The sequence below is a fragment of the Acinonyx jubatus genome, chromosome E3 (assembly GCF_027475565.1).
Source record: "Acinonyx jubatus isolate Ajub_Pintada_27869175 chromosome E3, VMU_Ajub_asm_v1.0, whole genome shotgun sequence".
Taxonomy (NCBI): Eukaryota; Metazoa; Chordata; class Mammalia; order Carnivora; family Felidae; genus Acinonyx; species Acinonyx jubatus.
In genome coordinates, this window is record NC_069398.1 from 11,588,402 (window position 1) to 11,607,605 (window position 19,204).

Sequence of the window (19,204 nt, forward strand, 5' to 3'; positions counted from 1 at the left end):
TACAGAGAGAAATCTTTCAAGCACAGGTATCAGAAGGGGCCTGCCTGAAATGGCCTTGTGCCCTGGGAAAAGAGGCCTGGGGACTGTAATTATCAGCTGTCAAGGGGTGGAGGAATCCGGGTGTGGGAGGCAGAGGAAAAGGCTTGGGGCAGAGTTCAGGAGAGCTGAGGAATGGGGGGAGAGGGTCAGAGGAGGGGAGTCTGAGGCCCCAGGGCTGGCGGCCACAACAGAGGCTGGGGCCTGGGCATCTCTGGGAGTTGAGACCTGCAAGTCACTTGTCTGTCATCTCTAAGCCTCACTTTCTTTATCTGTAAAACAGAGAAAAGAACAGTTAGATCCTAGAGTTGTAAGGATTTAAGGAAATAACATCTACAAAGCGCTTTCCAAATGCTTGCTTGGTACACAGTAAGTCTTCTGTAGATGGCAATTATAATCATTCTTCTTGGTATTGTGATATATTATTATTGTTGGTTATTGTCTTAGTCTGTTTGGCAGCTGTGGTTCAAACAACATTTATTTCTCATGGTTCTGGGGACTGGGAAGTCCAAGATCAAAGTGTAGCAGTCAGATTCCCAGTGTGGTGAGAGCCCCCTTCCTGGTTCACAGACCAGGCAGGTCTGACAAAGCAGGTCTGGCAAAGTGGGTCTGCATTCTCCTCAACAGGCAGAAGGGGCAAGCCAGCTCTCTGGGGTCTCAGGACCTAATCACCTCCCAAAGGCCCCCACCTCCTGCTACCATCACATTGGGGGTTAGAACTTAATAAAAGAATCTGGGGGTGGGAAGCTCAAACTTTTAGTCTCTGGCAGTTACATTACCGTATTCTGTTACTATTATAATGACCAAAAGGAATTTGGTGGAAAGAAACTGCATCTGGGGATGTAGCCTCTAGGCTACTGCTTCTTAAACTTCCAAGTGCACACACCTCACTCGGGCTCCCTTTAAGTGCAGAGTCTAATTCCACATGTCTAGGGTGCGGTCTATGGTTCTGCAGTTGTCCCAAGCTCCCAGGAGTGCTGATGCTGCTGTCCCATAGACCGACCTTGAGTAGCAAGACACTGAAAATTGCCCTGTCCAATATGGTAGCCACAGCCACTTGCAGCTGTTGAGCCCTTGAAATGTGGCTTGTCCAAAGTGAGGTGTGTTTGTAAGTGGATACATATTTACAATCCTCCACCTCCACCCCCCAAAAATGTAAATTATCTCTTTAGTAATTTCTTTTTACATTGATTACATGTTGAAATTATAGGATACAGCTGGTGTTGACCAAAAGAAAGAGCAAAGCTAAAAAAAAAAAAAGTTTATTTGGTGTCTCAGAATTACAATTCAGAGAACACAGATTAGGGCTGGAACCCAAATAGTGCCCCACCCCCACTCCAGGGAGCAACAGGCAAGGATTTTTAAAGACAAAAGGGAATGCTTCTATATATTGCTTACAACGAATTTTGATTGATGTTGGCGGAAGAAAACTGATCTTGACTGAATATAATTGGTTGCTAAGGCTAAACAAAGTCTCTTATTGTAACACGTATTCAGGCTGAGTCCTTGGAATATTTGTGGTTTGGCCCAGTTCAAAAGTTCATGGTTCCACTGGTGAGGTGTGAACGTTAAGGCCCACCTCCTGAATGGCCTCCAGACTCATTTTAAAACCCCTTGACATAATGACCCCATCTTATTTCACCTTTCACATGGATTAAATAAAATATTATTGTAATTCATTTCACCCCTTTCTTTTTATGTTTTTGAATGAAGCTACTAGAAAATTGTACATTACAGGTGTAGCTCACAATGTATTTCTATTGTGCAGTGTTGCTCTAAAGCTTTTCTTGTCTTTGTCAGCTAGTTCAGGGTTTATCTTGGGAAAGTGGGCTTGGGAAGCCTTGGGAAGTGGGTTCTGAGTTACTGACCTCAGACCCCCAGAGGTCCACAGGCAGCGAGAGGTGGAAGACATGGACCTCAGACTCAGAAAAAAATGACCAAAATCACATGGTGGTATTAAGACTGAGTTCCAAGACTCTGTTTACAGGTCGGTGTGCACTATAGTCACCATCAGGGCTGACCACAGGTTTCTTCTCAGGCTCAGTCTGTCCACAAAGTCCAGAATTCAGCATGATGCTCTATCTCTTCTCTTTGGTGACAGACCAGAGGCAATAACATGATGCCATGGCTAAGAGGACGAGTCCTCAAGGTGCTGAGAAGTGCGCGGGGATTCTGTGGGCCTCATGGACAACCACCACCTCTACTTGACCCTCAGGACATTGTGGCTACCTGGGAAGCAATCAGCCTGGGGAGGCAGCCAGTGCCTGAGTACTTCAACTTTGCTCACGATGTACTGGACATGTGGAGCCAGCTAGAAAAGGTGAGGCGCACTGTGTCCTAGTGTCCAGCTTGGGCATCAAAGTCTGCCCTCTGGAACCCCACTGTGACTCAGAGCTACAAGATAGGTGGACATTTTGACCTAGGAGTTTTGCAAGTCCTAAAATTTAAACTGTTTTAGGAACTGATTATCTGGATTTCTTTTTGTGTTTGTGTTCATATGCTTCCTTCTTTATTTTCCCTTCCTTATGTGTCTGTTGTGCCTCTGTCTGCATGTTATAGTTCGCTTTTTATTTATGTTAAAGGTGCTAACTTTGTATTTAGAGCAGGAGAATATAAACTATCTCAAAGCAATTTGTTTATGTTAACTTTAAGAAGAGCTTGTTTAAAGAAAAACAATGAGGGAACTAACACCATTAGTGGATTCACTAAAAGTATACTTTTCGTGGGTATAGTAAAGTATGAAGGTGGTTGCAGTTAGATAGACATGGTTCATCCACTTGAAGTGTGACCTTGGATAAATGCACCAAGCTCTTTGGATTTTTTTCACCCATATTTTTTCATCTTTAGTTTTCGCATGTATCAAATGGGAGTCATACCATCTGCCACCTGGGAAGCATAGGTAGAAGATGGAGCCAGGGCCTGTTCCTGTCTACAAAGTCTGAGCTCTTTTTCCAACCTGGCATTGTCCTTAGAAGATTTCTCTCAATGATAAATACAAACAGGGTTACATCAGCAAAAATGGTGGAATCAGGATTTGCTATAATTTTATCCTCTATAAAAGCAACAGCAATGAAAAACCTTGGAAAAATTGTCAGAATCTACTTTTTAAAATTCTGGAGACTTACCAAAGGCCGGAATAGATCAGGGAGTGTTTCTTAAAGAAACGCTCATTAAAGATTCGGATAAATCTCCGTAAGAATTCCCCTGAGATATTACTTCATTATGTAAAAATAACGTATGCCTCATGACAATTTTGGGAAAATTTTAAAACACATCTGATGAACTCCAACTTTAGGGAAACAAGGACTGCCAGAAAATGTTACCCTCTATGTTATATATGCACTTAGCAGATTACCTGAAGTCTGACTTTTTAAAGTTGACTTGTACGTTTTTTAAACTTGATTGCCCTTGAAGCAGAAAGTATAATGTTTCAAAAAAATGATAACACATCTCTAATTAATATAGATACTCAATGTAATATTTATCAAAATCCCAGGGGACTTCTTTGCTGAAATCCTCCAAAAATTGATGTGGAAATTCAAGGGACCCTTAATAACCTCAGCAGCCTTGAAAAAGAAATACAACCCTGGAGGACTCAAACCTGCTACAGAGTTATAGTAATAACTGTATTTTTTTTTCCTGTGTGAGAAAAAAAAAAAGACAGTGTAACACTGATATAGGGATAGATCTGGATGGATGGATGGAATAGAATTGAGAGTCCAGAAATAAACCCATAAATCTATGGCCAGTTGATTTTCAACACAAGTGCCAAGAAAATTCAGTGGGGAAAGAATAATCTTTCCAACTAGTGGTGCTGGCACATATTATGATTCCATCCATATGAAATATCCAAAACAGGCAAATCCATAGAGACAGAGTAGATGAGTGGTTGCCAAGGGCTGGGGAGAGGGGAGAATAGGAAGTGACTGCTAATCTGTACAGTGTTTCTTTTTGGGATGATGAAAATGTTCTGGAATTAGATAGTGGCAATGATCACAGCACTTTGGGAATATACTAAAAACCACTGAATTGTGCACTTCAGAATAGTGAAGTTTATGGTATGAGAATTATATCTCAAAAAAAGGGGACACAAAACAGTAGGAATCATATGCTGCCTTTTGCATTAAAAAAAGTGGTATGGAAAACAGAATATACATAATGTTTGACTAAAGAAACACTGAACAGATACGCAAGAAACTAATAATACTGGTTACTCATTGAGGCAGGTGAAGTGAGGAGCAACATAGATGGGCATAAGGATGGGAGGAAGCCTCTCAATGCATCTTTCCATATTGTTTTGAGTTTGAACACTGTTGAACACTGTGTTGAATTTAAACACTATTGCAACAAAATCAAATAAAACAGTAACAAGCAAACAAAAGTCCTCAACAAATGTTTTCCTTTTCTTTTCTGCCTACACTGCCATCTAGGCTGGACACAGGCCCCCGATCCCTGCATTCTGGTGGGTCAGTGGCGCGGGAGCAGAAGTCAAGTGGAACTTTGAGCAGCTGGGGCAGCAGTCCAGGAGGGCAGCGAATGTGCTGAGGGACACGTGTAGCCTTCAGCCTGGGGACAGGATGATGCTGGTGCTCCCGCGGCTCCCGGAATGGTGGCTGGTCAGCGTGGCATGTATACGGACAGGTCAGTGAGCAGGGCTGAGGCTACCACTTGGGGCTGACACACCTGCCAGAGTTTTGCAGAGTCCACATGGTTTGGGAGATGGAGCAAAGTGAACTTTACGTAGAGTTTTGTTTACTTCCCCGTTGCCTAACAGTCACAAACTTGATTGAGCACGGGGGCCAGGTAGTAATGTAATTGAGGAAAGCAGGTCGGTGTGTGGCGGTAGGGAGCACTAGTGACTGCCGGATAGCGGAGCTCACATGGCTCATCAAAAGGGGGCAACTGCTTCTCAACTCCAGCCAGATGTTTCCGTGTGTGAATGAGGGCCAGTGTTTCCAGCACTTCTGACTTTGTAATAGAAAACTCTGGATTTTTATGGGGGAAGAAAAACTGTTGAGAATGAAATAAACTTTAGAAAAAATCTGAGTGGAACAAACCAAACATATTTTTTGCTGGTCATGGTTTGGGAGCTGTGAGCGTGTGGAGAGTAATGCAAGTATGCATGAGAGACCTTCCTAGTCAATCTCCATTACTTTCACTCTTAGACTTTATGGCTCTCACCACCACAGCATCTACCAGCTGCCAAGGAAAGAAAGAGAAGGACAAAATAATCAAAGCCATAAGATTAGCCCTTGAGGATTCCTCCTCCTGCTGTTATGAATGGCCAAGGCAATGGACCATTGATCTTCTTGGGGTGATTCTTCCAGCACAGGAGCAGAGGCAGAAAAAGGACACCATCAATAGAACCCAGAGGGCCTCTGCTGACCCTCTGATGCTCTTATTGAAAGGGCTGGAGTTTTTATGCTGACTTTACAAAAGCAAGACAACTACTTTTGGTGGAGAGCTGGTTTCTCCACCCACTGGGAACTTTCCACCACTTGAAAGGTTGTCCACGCCCTCCAACCCTGTCCATAGAACACTGTCTGAAATATGGATGTTTTTACAAATAATGTGTGCAAAACAGAGGGGGATACAAATTCATACCAGAGAATTAGCTTTTCTATACAAACAAGTTTAGTCAACCATTTTGTGAATGGATTGTCAAAAAAAAAAAAAAAAGGCAGGAACTTTACTTCTATTTTTATATACTCTTGCACAAAATATAAAAATAAGCCCCATTATAGTACATCCAGCTTGAGGAAAAGAAACAGGCCCACAGGTTTTGGGAGTTCTCCATATCCTGCCATGGCATATAAGGTTTATTTAAATGAGAGCCTAGGTAAAGGAGCCCTTATGCTTTTCTTGAGGACCTACTATGTGCCCGGCAGTGTGTTGGGCACTTTGCATGATCAAAACTTCTTTTTGGGGTATTATTTTCATTATTTTTCCTGTTATCTAAATGTCTCCAGTTCCCCCAATTGTGCAGATTCACCCATTTCTTTGATGTCCAAATAAAATAGTTCAAGACTATATCATACATGACCATGTCAAGTCCAACGTCATCTCCAACATTTTAGAGGATCCCCAAGCTGGATGTCCTTATATTCTCACATTGCCATGTTCTCCTGATATGCACTTATTACTGGTCTTCTAGTCTATGGTGTTAGACTCATTTCTCTTGCTGACATCCCTAGCTGTCCACCATCTGCTTGAGCCCCCAAAACAGCACACACAACTCCAGGTGGGACAGACTTCTGGAAATAGCTAAAGCAGAGGGATGAAGTAAAGAGATACCATTCACCTCCCAAAGTGTTCATGCTGGGTTTTAAAACCTGTAAAAGCTTAGGAGATAAAGCGAAGTGTAATGAGAACTTTGGTTTGGCTCCAACACCATTTGGGATTGGCCCCTTCCTCTGTCTACTGTCCTCACTCACTGGCCATGGCAGGATGACCCATTCTTTTAGGATCTCTTTCTTCTCATCTGTGAAATGAGAGTGCTGGGCTCAGTGGGTGTTTACAGCCTCCATTCTGAGATACTCAGGTCGCTTTTCAGGTGTCTGATAAAATTTGTCCATGTTTTATGCTTCCACATCCCTTCCCCTTGGGAAGAGATGGACTCAGCTGCATTCAGAAGTGGTTTTGGTTGATGTTATACAAGCTCCCACCTACTGTACCTACCCTCCCACCACCCACCCCAAGAGATCCACTCTCAACACTAGGATTTATTGTAGCCTTTTGTGTGAAGGCATGGCAAACCAAGGAGCTACGTCATTTGTAAAACAGTATTTGAGATCTTGGACCCTTAGGTTTACCACCTCTTAGACTCACAATCCCAGTTCTACCACATGTTAGCTGTGTGATCTTGGGCAAGTTACTTCATTTAATTAAGGCATAAGGGTCTAAGTCTTAGTTGTTGTTTTTGTTATTGTTGTTTGAATCTGCAAAATGGGTATAAAAATAGCACCTACTCATCAGGGTTGTGAGAATTAAATGAAATAATGCATGTAAATTCTTAGCACATGTAAGTGCTCCATAAACATATTCTGGATTCCATTATTGTCATTATTGTTACCTTTTCCAGTTCAGGCATTCCAACCCTGTCCAGTCCCTTCCTGTTCCTTTCTTTGATGGGACTATTAGGGTCTGGACTTCTTCACAGGGCTCTTCCCCTGCTGCCCAGTCAACATCCCCTCTCTGTGTGGTGCCAGGGGCTGTCATGATTCCGGGTGTCTCTCAGCTGACGGAGAAGGACCTCAAATACAGGCTGCAGGCATCCAGGGCCAAGTCCATTATAACCAGTGACTCCCTGGCTCCGCGGGTTGACGCCATTAGTGCTGACTGCCCCTCCCTTCAGACCAAGCTACTGGTGTCAGACAGCAGTCGGCCAGGCTGGATGAACTTCAGGGAACTCCTCCGGTAAGTTGGGGTTTTGCAGAGAACAGCATAAAGATGAGGCCAAGGTTTTCCCCCTTTAAGTAATAGGGGATGGAGTGTATTGCTGATTGTACACGAAGAGAGTGAACCAGAAAGGAGCACTCAACTGTGGAGATCACGTGGACCTGAGACCTAATCGCAGTGACCGCCTTAAGATCCTTCAAAGTCACTCACTTTTCAGTACTAGAATTGTCATTAGCTTTTCTGGGTGTCTTTTGCTTCTGTCATGGTGCTAGTGGTTACAGAACTGGTAGCCAGAGTAAACTAGATAACCCATATGATGCACTTAGGACATAGTGGGTGGTCAATTAGTAATATAATAATAGCTGCCATGCATTGAGTGCTTAGTGTATGCTAGGCATTGTGCTCGGTAAGCATTTACCTACATTCATTCATGCACCAAAGATGTAATGAACATCTATTTTGTGTAAGCATTGTGTTTGGTGCTCTTATTTAATACTTGGGCAAAAGCCCTATGAAGTACCCTTTAGCCCAATTTTACAGGTAAGGAAACTGACACTGGAAAAGTAAAGTGACTTATGCAAGATGCTAACAAGTAGTTACATGATGGTTGGGACAGAACCAAAAGCCATCTGCCTTTGAGCAATGCCCTGGTGGAAGCCTACCTTGGCATTTGAGATTTTGTCCTGATCAGAGGCAGAAACAAAAAGGGGCCCTGTCAGAGGCTTGTACCATGAAGTCACACATGCACATTCCACAGACCAACTACCACCCATTCACCTGGGTGTTGTTTCACTTTATTTTACTTTTCTTACTAATATCAACATTTGTCTCTTATCAGTAGCTTTATTTGAAAAAGAACTATGTGCCACATTCACTTAAATGTGTTACAGATTTTTAGGATTATAAGACCCACAAGCATGCATTGCAAGTAATTTATCTTGTATTTTCAAAAATATTATATTTCCAATATGTGACACTTTTTATAATATATTATGATGTTATATTTCATTGCAATGATTATCAGCAGAAACTTGAACAGAAAATACTCAGCACGTGTAGTTAGTAAAGTAAAAAAGATATATTTAGGGGCGCCTGGGTGGCGCAGTCGGTTAAGCGTCCGACTTCAGCCAGGTCACGATCTCGCGGTCCGTGAGTTTGAGCCCCGCGTCAGGCTCTGGGCTGATGGCTCAGAGCCTGGAGCCTGTTTCCGATTCTGTGTCTCCCTCTCTCTCTGCCCCTCCCCCGTTCATGCTCTGTCTCTCTCTGTCCCAAAAATAAATAAACGTTGAAAAAAAAAATTAAAAAAAAAAAAAGATATATTTAGAAGTTTGAGGACATGGTAAATAATCTTTAGATTGTTCTTGCCTATATTAGAATGCAAACTTTCTACTAAAAATTATGGAAAATTCTGTTTATTTTGTTTTACTTATTTATTTGGCCATTTATCTTTGGGTACTGTTTTAAATTCAGATTCCCACATCTGACTTACTTAACCAGATGTACCTGAGCAAAGGCCCTGGGAATCTGTATTGTAAGAGATCTGCCCAGATGACATTGATGAGCTGCCGGGTTGGCCTAGACCAGGAATTCTCAATTTTGGCTGTCATTAGAATTACCCGAGGAGCTTTTAAAAAAACAAAAACAAACAAACAAACAAAAAAATCCTAGTGCCCCAGGCGCACCATCAAAGCTTCTATTTTTCTCTAGGGTGGAGCCTGGGCAATGGGATTTCTTTTAAAAACTCACCAGATGCCCCTGTGGTCCAGCCAGGATTGAGAGCCAGTGGGTGAGAAGATTTGCCAGATCACAGAACTTTAGGAGTTACCCAGATCTCAAACCCACAAATTTAGGGAATCCTTCAGCCCTAAATTACCTGGAATTGGGGTGAGGGCAAAGCTGTGCCTTAAATGTGCAGAGGCATAGACACAGAAACGTGCTTATCCACCAGAGAGTCCTCATGCCCAGGTGGAGGAGCACAGGCTCTTTTGAGTGAGTTGCTTCACCAGTTTTGAGCCTCAATTTCCTTATTTGCAAAGGGTTATAATGATAGTACCTACCCCATGAGGTGATTGTAGGGCTCAGAGACAATGCCAACTGGAGCTTCCAGCACAGTGCCTCACAGGTAGTATTTAATAAGATGGTAGCCAGTATTGTTGTTGTAAATATTATTGTTATTATGACTATTTTTACTACTTGTAATACCACCTAGGATTTTTATATTTTACAGCGAGGCATCCACAGAGCACAACTGTGTGAGGACCAAGAGTCAAGACCCACTGGCCATCTACTTCACAAGTGGCACTACTGGGGCCCCCAAGATGGTTGAGCACTCCCAGGCCAGCTATGGACTGGGTTTTGTGGCCAGTGGAAGGTACCAGGGGACAGCTCATCTGGCAGATCAAGTAACAGAAAGTAGGGAATGAGCCAGAGAAATGTAAGAGGCATAGTGGCAAGAGTGAGGTCAGAGAACTAACATGGGGCATCTGGGTGGTTCAGTCAGTTGAGCGTCTGACTCTTGGTTTCGGGTCAGGTCATGATCTCCACAGTTTGTGAGATCCAGTCCTGCATTGGGCTCTGAACTGACAGTGTAGAACCTGCTTGGGATTCTCTCTCTCTCTGCCTCTCCTCTGCTCATTCTCTCTCTCTCTCTCTCTCTCTCTCTCTCTCTCTCTCTCTCAAAATAAATAAACTTAAAAAAAAAAACAGAAGAATGAAGTCAGAGAGCTAACAAAGTGTGAACTCAGGTAGAATCAGAAGGCCTTGCCTGGGCTTTACTTTGAGCAAGGCGAGAAGCCATTGGAGATTTTTTGTTTTTGTTTTTAATTGTGGTAAGAGATATATAACATAAAATTTACCATCTTAACCTTTTTAAGTGTAGAATTAGTGTTATTAAGGACGGTCACATTGTTATACAATCATCCCCACCATCCATCTCTGGAACTTTTCCATTTTGTAAATCTGAAACTCTATGCCCATTTACACATTAATTCCCCATTTCCTCCCTCCTCAACCCTGACACCCACCATTCTACTTTCTGTCTCTATGAATTTGACTACTCTGGGAATCACCTATAAGTGGAATCATACAGTATTTTTCCCTTCTTGTCTAACTCATTTAACTTAGCAAAATGTCCTCAGGTTTCATCCATGTTGTAGCATGTGTCAGAATTTCCTTTCTTTTTAAGGCTCATTAATGAATATTGCAACGTATGTAACTTATCAGTGTTGTTTATCCAGTCACCCAAGGATGGACACTTGGGTTGCTTCCACTTTTTGGCTGTTATCACTAGTGCTATTAACATGGGTATATAAACATCTATTCAAACCCAAATTCTTTTGGGTGTATATATCCAGAAGTGGAATTGCTGGATCATACAGTGATTCTATGTTTAATTTTCTGAGGAACATTGGAGTATTTTGAGCAGAGGAGTGATGTGACCTGATTTGCTTTTTTAAAGGATCTGTCAGGAGTTTGGGTTGAGAATAACCTGTAGGGGGCAAAGGATGAAGCAGAGGCCCACTTCAGAAGCCAGTGCATTAAGAGGCAAAGGTGGAGGGAGGCTTCCGCAGGGGAAGTGAGAGGAGGCAAGATTCTGAATGTAGTTTGAACATAGGCCTAATAAGATTTGCTGACAGGTTTGATGTGAAGTGAGAGACAGCGAGAAGAGTCAGGGGTGATGCCTCGTTTTATGGCCTGAACAATTAGATGCGTTAACTGGCAGTGGGAAGACTATGTTGAGCGGTTTGGTGGGAGGAACACGAGGAGTTCATTTTCAGCATCCTAAGTTTGAGATGCTTAGTAGACATCTCCATACCCTGAGTTAAGAAAGGAGATATTGGGAGGTATTTGGAGATACATGTGTAGAGTTAGTGGGAAATATTCATGATGGAATTGTCAGCAAGGTGGTACTTAATGCCATGAAATTGGATGAGATCAGCAAAGAGTAAAAGACACTGGGAAGAGAAGAGGCCTGGGCACTGAATGCCTGAGGCATTTCTGCAATGAAGTGGTAAGCAAGGAGAACTAGGAGAAGGAGACCAAGAAGGAGCAGCCAAGGTTGAGGACCAGGAAGACCGTGTGTCCTAGAATCCAAGTGCAGAACATGACCACTTGTGTATTTTCTATGCTCACAGGCACCGCCTCCCCTTCCTTGGATGTCCTTCCTTCTCTGCCTCCCCTGTGTAGTTCCTGCACATCATTTACATCTCACTCAGCCCTCACCTCCTCTGGGGAACCATTTCTCAGATCCGTCTCCATCCTGTCTCTGGGTTGGGTGCCCATTCTCCAGAATTGCGTAATTGCATAATTGTAAAATGGCTCTGTGTTTAACTCTTTGAAAGCTTGCTCTTCAGGGTCTTCCTAGATGTTTAAACTTACTAAACTGTAGGCTCCTCAAAGCAAGACTGATCATTCTTTGCTACATTCTAATGCCAAGTGTAGAATAAGTGCTGAATAAACTTTGGCTGAATCAAGAAGTTTCCTCATCACATTGTACTGAGATTATGTGTTCCTTTACAGATCACTCCCACTAGATTGTCAACTCTTGAAAGCATGGGATCTATCTGTTTAATTCTGTATCCTTCGCCTATGGCATAAATACACAGAATATGCTCCATAAATGCTTGTTGAGAGAAAGAGTGGCTCTAGGGTTCTTGTACCAATTTGATAACTACAAGTGAGTTATAAGTGAACCTTGGTCAAGGCTCCAAATAAGGTAACATTGATACTGTAATCCTTTTTAAAAGAAGAAGCACTGCTAGAGGTTCTGACTTTCTCTAATTTTTGGCAGGCGTTGGGTGGACTTGACCAAATCAGACATCTTCTGGAACACCTCAGACACGGGCTGGGTGAAGGCAGCCTGGACCCTCTTCTCTGCCTGGCCTAATGGATCTTGCATTTTTGTGCATGAACTGCCCCGAGTTGATGCCAAGGTTATTCTGAATGTAAGAAACAAGAATATGGCTTATGTGTTGGGTGTAAATGAAATGAGTGGAGTATAGGCATTGGGGATGTCTGGCTGGCTGAGTCAGTAGAGCATGCAGCTCTTGATCTCAGGGTTGTGAGTTCAAGCACCACTTTGGGGGTTGAGATTACTTAAAGAAATAAAGCTTTTTAAAAAAAGGAATACAGGTTTTGAATTTGCAGGAGAAAAGGCATAAGTGACCACAAGGCCTCTTTGGTGCTAATATTAAACAAAATGGCTCCCAGGACCATCCATATCTGACTCCTGCCCACCTGGCTACCTTCAGTTATTGCCTGTCCTATAACTAGATTCCTGGACAAGACCATTTAATATCTCTGAACATTTTCATATTGTATGTTTTCTGCATTGGGTGCCTCTCCCTCCACCAATTTCTTCCTGTGCTCCTGTCAAAACCCTAGTTACTTTTCCAAACCTTGGGGAAAGCCATACTCTACTCCTCAATTCCATGTGCTACTATCCATGGTGCCTAGTGTGAATATTTCACCCAGCCGGAGTATCCTGATGACTCCTGCCCATTTTCCCCGGGTTTTGTCATAATTATTGACCCCATAATTATTGACATAAGGCACCTTCCTTCTGCCCTCTACATCCTAACCACCATTCCTTAAAACATCTGAGGGGCCGTCTGCGGGTGCATGCTCTTTGCATTGAGGTAAGCTGTGTCACCTGGTGGCTAATAGCATAAACCATGCCATCTTTCAGACCTGACCTCTGATCCTACATCTTCCATTTGCTAGCTGTGTGTCCTTGGGAAAGGTACCTAACTTCTTTCCTTGAGATGAGAAAATTGAACCTCAGTTTCTTCATCTTTAAGAAAGAAAGGGATAATACAGTCCTATGGAGAATGAAACAATCCTAGGCATGGGGCCTGGCACAGAGTGGGCTGCTAACACATATTGACTATTATTGCCATTACCAAGCTCACCATCATCATTTTTCACTTAGGGCTTGATCAGCCAGTGTGTACCTTGTCCTTCTACTGCCTCTAGCCCCTACCTAGTATATTAGTTATCTATTGTAGTAAGTTACCCCTAAACTTAGCAGCTTAAAACCAACATTTAGTATCTCACAGTTTCTGGTGGTCAGGAGTCTGGGAGCAGTCTAACAGGTGGTTCTCAATCAGGGCCTCTCATGAGGTAGCAGTCAAGCTGTCAGCTAGGTATATCCATGTTCATAGCAGCATTATTCCTAATAGCCCAAAGGTAGAAGCAACCAAGTCCCATTGGCAGATAAATGAATAAACAAGATGTGATACACGCATACAGTGTAATATTATTCAGCCTTTAAAAAGAAGGAATGACACTTAGGGCACCTGGGTAACTCCATCAGTTGAGCTTCCAACTTCGGCTCAGGTCATGATCTCATGGTTCCTGAGTTGGAGCCCTGCATTAGGCCCTGTGCTGTGTCTCCCTATCTCTCTGCTCCTCCCCTGCTCATGCTGTCTCTCAAAAATAAATAAATGTTAAAAAAAAAAAGGACTAACCCGTGCTATATCATGGATGAATCTTGAAGACATTATGTTAAGTGAAATAATAAGCCAGCCACAAAAGGACAAATACTGTATGGTTCACTTATATGATTTATCTAGAGTAGTTAAAATCATGGAGACAGAAAGTGAAATGGTCAGGAGCTGGAGGAAAGGAGAAATGGGGCAATATTTTATAATGGGTACAGAGTTTCAGTTTGGGAAGATTTTCAAAGTTCTGGAGATGGATGGTAGTGATGGTTGTACAACAGTGTGAATGTATTTAATGCCATTAGACTGTATATTTAAAAATGGTTAAAATGATAAATTTTATGTGATATGTATTTTACCATAATAAAAGAAAGACGTCTGCCAGGACTGCAATTACCTTAAGGCTTGACTGGGACTAGAGAATCTCTTTAAAAACCCACTCATGGTTTTTAGAGGACTTCAGTTTCTTACTGGCTATTGGCCAAAGGTTTCAGTTTCTGACTATATACACTCAAGTATACTCATGACATGGTGGCCTGTTTTCCCCAGAGCAAGTGACTTAAGATAGGGGGAGAGAGGGATGGTACCCCAGACAGAAGCTGTAGTATTTGTACAATCTAATCTCGAAAGTGGCATCTGTCACCTGTGCCGAATACTCTTGGTCACACAGACCAAACTTGGTTTTGGTAAAATACCAGGAAGTGAAGTCATCTGGAGCCACCTTGGAGGCTGGATGCCTCGTGGAGGCTGGATGCCTCGTGTAGTTTTCAACTTCTCTGCTCTGGTAATGAGAGTATGAAGACCCAGTTCACCTGCTCCATCTGCACAAAGGCCCACCCCAATACCTCTAATTGTTTTTGTTTAGACTCTCTCCAGTTTCCCGATTACCACCCTCTGCTGTGTCCCCACCATCTTCCGGTTGCTTGTACAGGAGGATCTGACCAGGTACAGCCCAACTGTTAGATGCTTTGGGGACCTAAGTATGTGAATGTACAGTACATATACATACAGTATATGTACACATGCACACCTATGCTGTCATACCACCTCTGTCTGTGTTTCTGTCTCTCTGTCTCTGTCTCATCTCTGTCCCTCTCCTATCTCTCTCCCTCTCTTTCTCTCTCTCTCTCTGTGTATATGTATATATATATGTGTGTATACATATGTATATATATGTGTATACATATATATGTATATATAATATACACACATACATCTGTGATTCTCTATATAGAGAATATATATCTAGAATATTATATATATCTGTGTTTCTCTCGTGCGCACATACTCAAGCACATAGGCATCTATATCCTTTGCAGATGCCCCACATAAATGAAATTCTTGCCCCTCCCCCCACCCAGGAATTTGCATCCAGATGGAATTGGATAGATTTAAGATAGTCTGGAATTTTAGCACTTGAGGTGGGCTGTCTCTCCATCATATACCCATAGGCCATTCCCTCATCAATATGTCTGCTACTTCTGTGAGGTTGGAGGAATTATTGGATACCTGTTAGCCACCTATGGAATGGGATTTGTGGCCAAGGCCAAGGACTGGCAAGCCCACCACAATTGATGTTCCATGCCTCAGCCCCAGATTAAGCCCATTCAGCCGCCCTCTGAGTGAATGCCTTGGGTATCCCACGGAAGGCAACAAGACACTGTGTGCCTATGGCTCCCATCCTGGGTGAATCCAAAGCGACATCTGCTAGCAGGACAAGTCTAGTTGCTGGGGTATGTGGAGAAACATCTGTTGTCCTTATTGACTCAGATCTATGTCTGCCTCTTCTATTCTTTCCCAAGTCGTGGGGAGTTGTCCCCACCCTCCCCACATCTTCCCTCATCCCATGTATCTGTCCCTGAAGCACCAAGGGAGCTCTTGCATGTCTCTCCTGGGGAATTCTTTCCTAATGTAAGAATTCATCCCATTCACTGACCCGTTGTGTATACCTCTATATCATGGTTTTAACAGAAAGCAGACTCTGAATGATTTTTTTCAAGAGCAATTTGGTTGAAAGATACTAGGTAATACTAATTAATACGCAAACCGAGTTTATCCAAAGGGGGAAAAATGGTTGAAAATGTATTTGCAACCACCAGTTGTTCACATTTTGCATAATTTGTTAAATGGAAGGGTAGATTTGCAATGTATTTGATATCTGTAGGAATTTTGGCCCATTCTTGACAATTTTCATATTCCTAGAGGGCTACTTTCTACTGTTTAAATTTGTAATCGATTTATAACCAGGTGGCTGTCCTAAGCAATTTACTGTCTGTTTGTTTTCAACGAAGTTATTTTGGCCAATTGACTGTTATGCCAAAACCTACTATATGAGGTTCTGATTTTTCAGAATCAGACAGGATTGGTTTTTAAAAAATTACCTGCCCCTGAGGAACATGCCTGCAAAGCCAGAGGATAGGGTAGTTGGAACAGATCATAAAGCCTGCCTTTTACCCTCCAGTGCGTTTAGATGTCTAAACCTGAGCAGCAGTACTGGAGAGTGAGGTGGGGGATGGGAAACTCCTGACATAGGTGGCCTTATTTTCCAACTGAGAAAGGTACCAGTTTCAGAGCCTGAGGCACTGTCTGACCGGAGGAGAGGCCCTGAATCCTGACGTGAGAGAGAAATGGAAGAGCCAAGTGGGCCTGGAGCTGCATGAAGGCTACGGCCAGTCTGAAACAGTGAGTGCTGCTGGGGCCTGGGTCCCTGCCACAGGTCACCTCCACCTGGGCTCTTGGCCAGTAGGGGGAGATGGCCAACCCACCGAGCCTCCTGCCTTCCAGACACCTGTCAGGGACTGCCCTGCCCACTGGGAGAAGCTGATAACAAAATCCCATCAGCTTTTCTTCCCTTTTGGTTTAAAGATAATTTGAAGTGATTTCACAATGACACCACAGCCAGCAAACCAACTCTCATGGCCAAGGGTGCTGTTTGTGTCCACTAGGACAGCCTACCTTTGTCTCCGGTCAGCACTCACGATCTTAGACACTATTCCCCACAGCCATCTGGGCAGCAGAGATTTGGTGGTCAACTGAGTCTTTCAGCTTAGTGACACATTTGATTCTTTACGTGTGAGTGCCCAGTAGGCGTTCAGTAAATGTGTGGTGACTATGGAAAGAAGAGAAGGAAGGAAGGGATGAGGAAGAGACAGAAAGGAAGAGGGGGGAGGAGAGGAGGGAGGGGAGGAGAGTTAGAAAGCAAAGTGGGAGAAAAGATGGGCACCAGGAAGGAAGCGAAGGGGATAATCTTCCTCCTTATTGGTACTACTTTCTCTCCAGGTTGTAATCTGTGCCAATTCAAAAGGCATGAAAATCAAATCTGGATCCATGGGGAAAGCGTCCCCACCTTATGATGTGCAGGTAGGCAGCCTCCCCTAACTGCTGCTGAAGCTTGGTTCAAAGAGAACACAATGCATGTTCTGGGTTAGCGACAGCAGGCTTAGCTGGGGGGTGGCCTGGCTGTGCAGATATCCAGACACTGCCCTATGATCTCTCTGCCAGATTGTGGATGATGAGGGCAACATCCTGTCTCCGGGAGAAGAGGGAAATGTTGCTGTCCGAGTCAGGCCTGTCCAGCCCTTCTGTTTCTTCAGTTGCTATTTGGTAAGTGGCAGGGGATGGCCATTTTCACAATGATTTCTGTGTGCCAAGCATTGTGTTCCAAGATTTATAAACACCTGTTTGTTTAACCCTTGAGATAACTGCATGAGGTAAGTTGGTATTATTATTGATAAAGAAGTTGGGAGGATAAAGTGACTTATCCAATGTCAAGCACCTAGTATGTACAGGACATGGATGTGAGCATGGGTATGTCTGAGAGTGTAAATTTAAAACACAGGGGAGACCCCATCATTTCAATGATGAAAAATTGCAGTTCAGAGAAAGGAAGGGACTTCACAAAAGTCAAACTGCAATTTGTGTCAGAGCCTAATTTTCAGAATTCTTTTTGTCTCGAGTCTTGTGTGCAAGAGGGGTTTACTGGCAGGGCTTGTGCCCAAGAATTCTAGTCTAAGTTTCTGTGATAACCCAGTAATTACCTCTCTCTTGTGCCCACTTTTGTTGGTGTTTATGATGGGCTTTCTTTTTGTGAGACTCCTCTATAAAGCTCTATTGACATGGTTCTCAACCCTGGTTGCACATTAGAAACACCTTGGAAGCTTCAAAACACTACTGATACTCAAGCCCCACTGAATGAGATCAACCTTTCTGAGGATGTGGATCAGCTCCCCTGGTGATTCAGATGTGCAGCCAAGGTTAAGAACCACGGCTTTAGTAGGAACTCTGTCTGGCTGTATGCGAAGCTGCCAGTCCGCTACACCGGGAAGAACACATAAAAATCAGTCCATTTGTTTTTAGAGTGGTGTATATGTGTTTTAGTGGCTTCTGTGACTACAAGAGAAATAGTCTTTCATGGCATGGTATTTCATTTAAAGTCACAGAAGCTTACCTACCAGAATAAACCAAAAAAAAAAAAAAAAAAACCAAAAACCAAAAAAGCCTCCCAACAATAAAACAGTAATACACCAATCAGAGACAGTTTAAAATTTTGGGGGCGCCTGGGTGGCTCAGTCGGTTAAGCGCCCGACTTCGGCTCAGGTCACGATCTCGCAGTCCGTGAGTTCGAGCCCCGTGTCAGGCTCTGGGCTGATGGCTCAGAGCCTGGAGCCTGCTTCCGATTCTGTGTCTCCCTCTCTCTCTGCCCCTCCCCCGTTCATGCTCTGTCTCTCTCTGTCTCAAAAATAAAAAAATTAAAAAAAAAAAACGTTAAAAAAAATAAAATTTTTAATGTATTTCCTTCTAATCATTTTTGTAAGCAATAGCAAATCCTTGACTTTTCTGAATAATTTATACATTCATTATTTATTGAGTGGCTACTTCATGCCGCTAAGTATCCAGCAGTGGCAGGGAAGACATGACCCTGGTCCTCACAGCGCTCACATATAGGACTTTTCTGGGTCTGTGATCAGCCCATTGAGGGAGTCAAGTAATTTGTAAAGTTACTTGCTGCACAAGAATCTTTACTTGTTTCAACTTTTTCTTTGCAGCACCAACTGTTAGTTTTCTTCTTGAGTCCTTTTCAACTGAGGAAAAAAATTAAATCTCAAAGAAAAGTGATCTGTCATGTCAGCTTGGTCAGAAATAGACGTTTGATATATCCATAGATAGCTAAGTTTTGGCAGATTCTTCTATTTAATTGGCCATGTGTTTTATTCCAGTGCTGATACCATAGAGCCTTATCCAGGAAAACATTCCCCCAAATTTTAATATTTAGTAGAGTAAAGCTCTTTCTTCCTCAGCTTCTTTACACATGTTTTACCTACTCTTAGCTC

At 43.0% G+C, this 19,204-nt stretch overlaps 1 protein-coding gene across 6 annotated transcripts in view; it reads left to right on the plus strand.

Annotated features, from left to right (window-relative positions):
* Positions 1–19,204, plus strand: part of ACSM5 (acyl-CoA synthetase medium chain family member 5) — a 110,445-nt gene that overhangs the window by 85,714 nt on the left and 5,527 nt on the right. For 3 of the 6 annotated variants that reach the window (XR_008294714.1, XM_053213624.1, XM_015067188.3), the window contains exons 3-11: positions 2,138–2,356; positions 4,467–4,677; positions 7,245–7,452; positions 9,662–9,805; positions 12,224–12,377; positions 14,740–14,819; positions 16,433–16,556; positions 17,154–17,234; positions 17,376–17,477. Coding sequence is in view for 5 of the 6 variants with exons in the window: in XM_053213624.1 (XP_053069599.1) it covers positions 2,138–2,356; positions 4,467–4,677; positions 7,245–7,452; positions 9,662–9,805; positions 12,224–12,377; positions 14,740–14,819; positions 16,433–16,556; positions 17,154–17,234; positions 17,376–17,477 (1,323 nt within the window). In the remaining variant the exon portion in view is untranslated. Of the gene's footprint in view, position 1; positions 27–258; positions 406–2,137; positions 2,357–4,466; positions 4,678–7,244; positions 7,457–9,661; positions 9,806–12,223; positions 12,378–14,739; positions 14,820–16,432; positions 16,557–17,153; positions 17,235–17,375; positions 17,478–19,204 lie in introns of those variants that run through there. The other 3 variants (XM_053213623.1, XM_053213622.1, XM_053213626.1) reach the window with 3 other exon arrangements.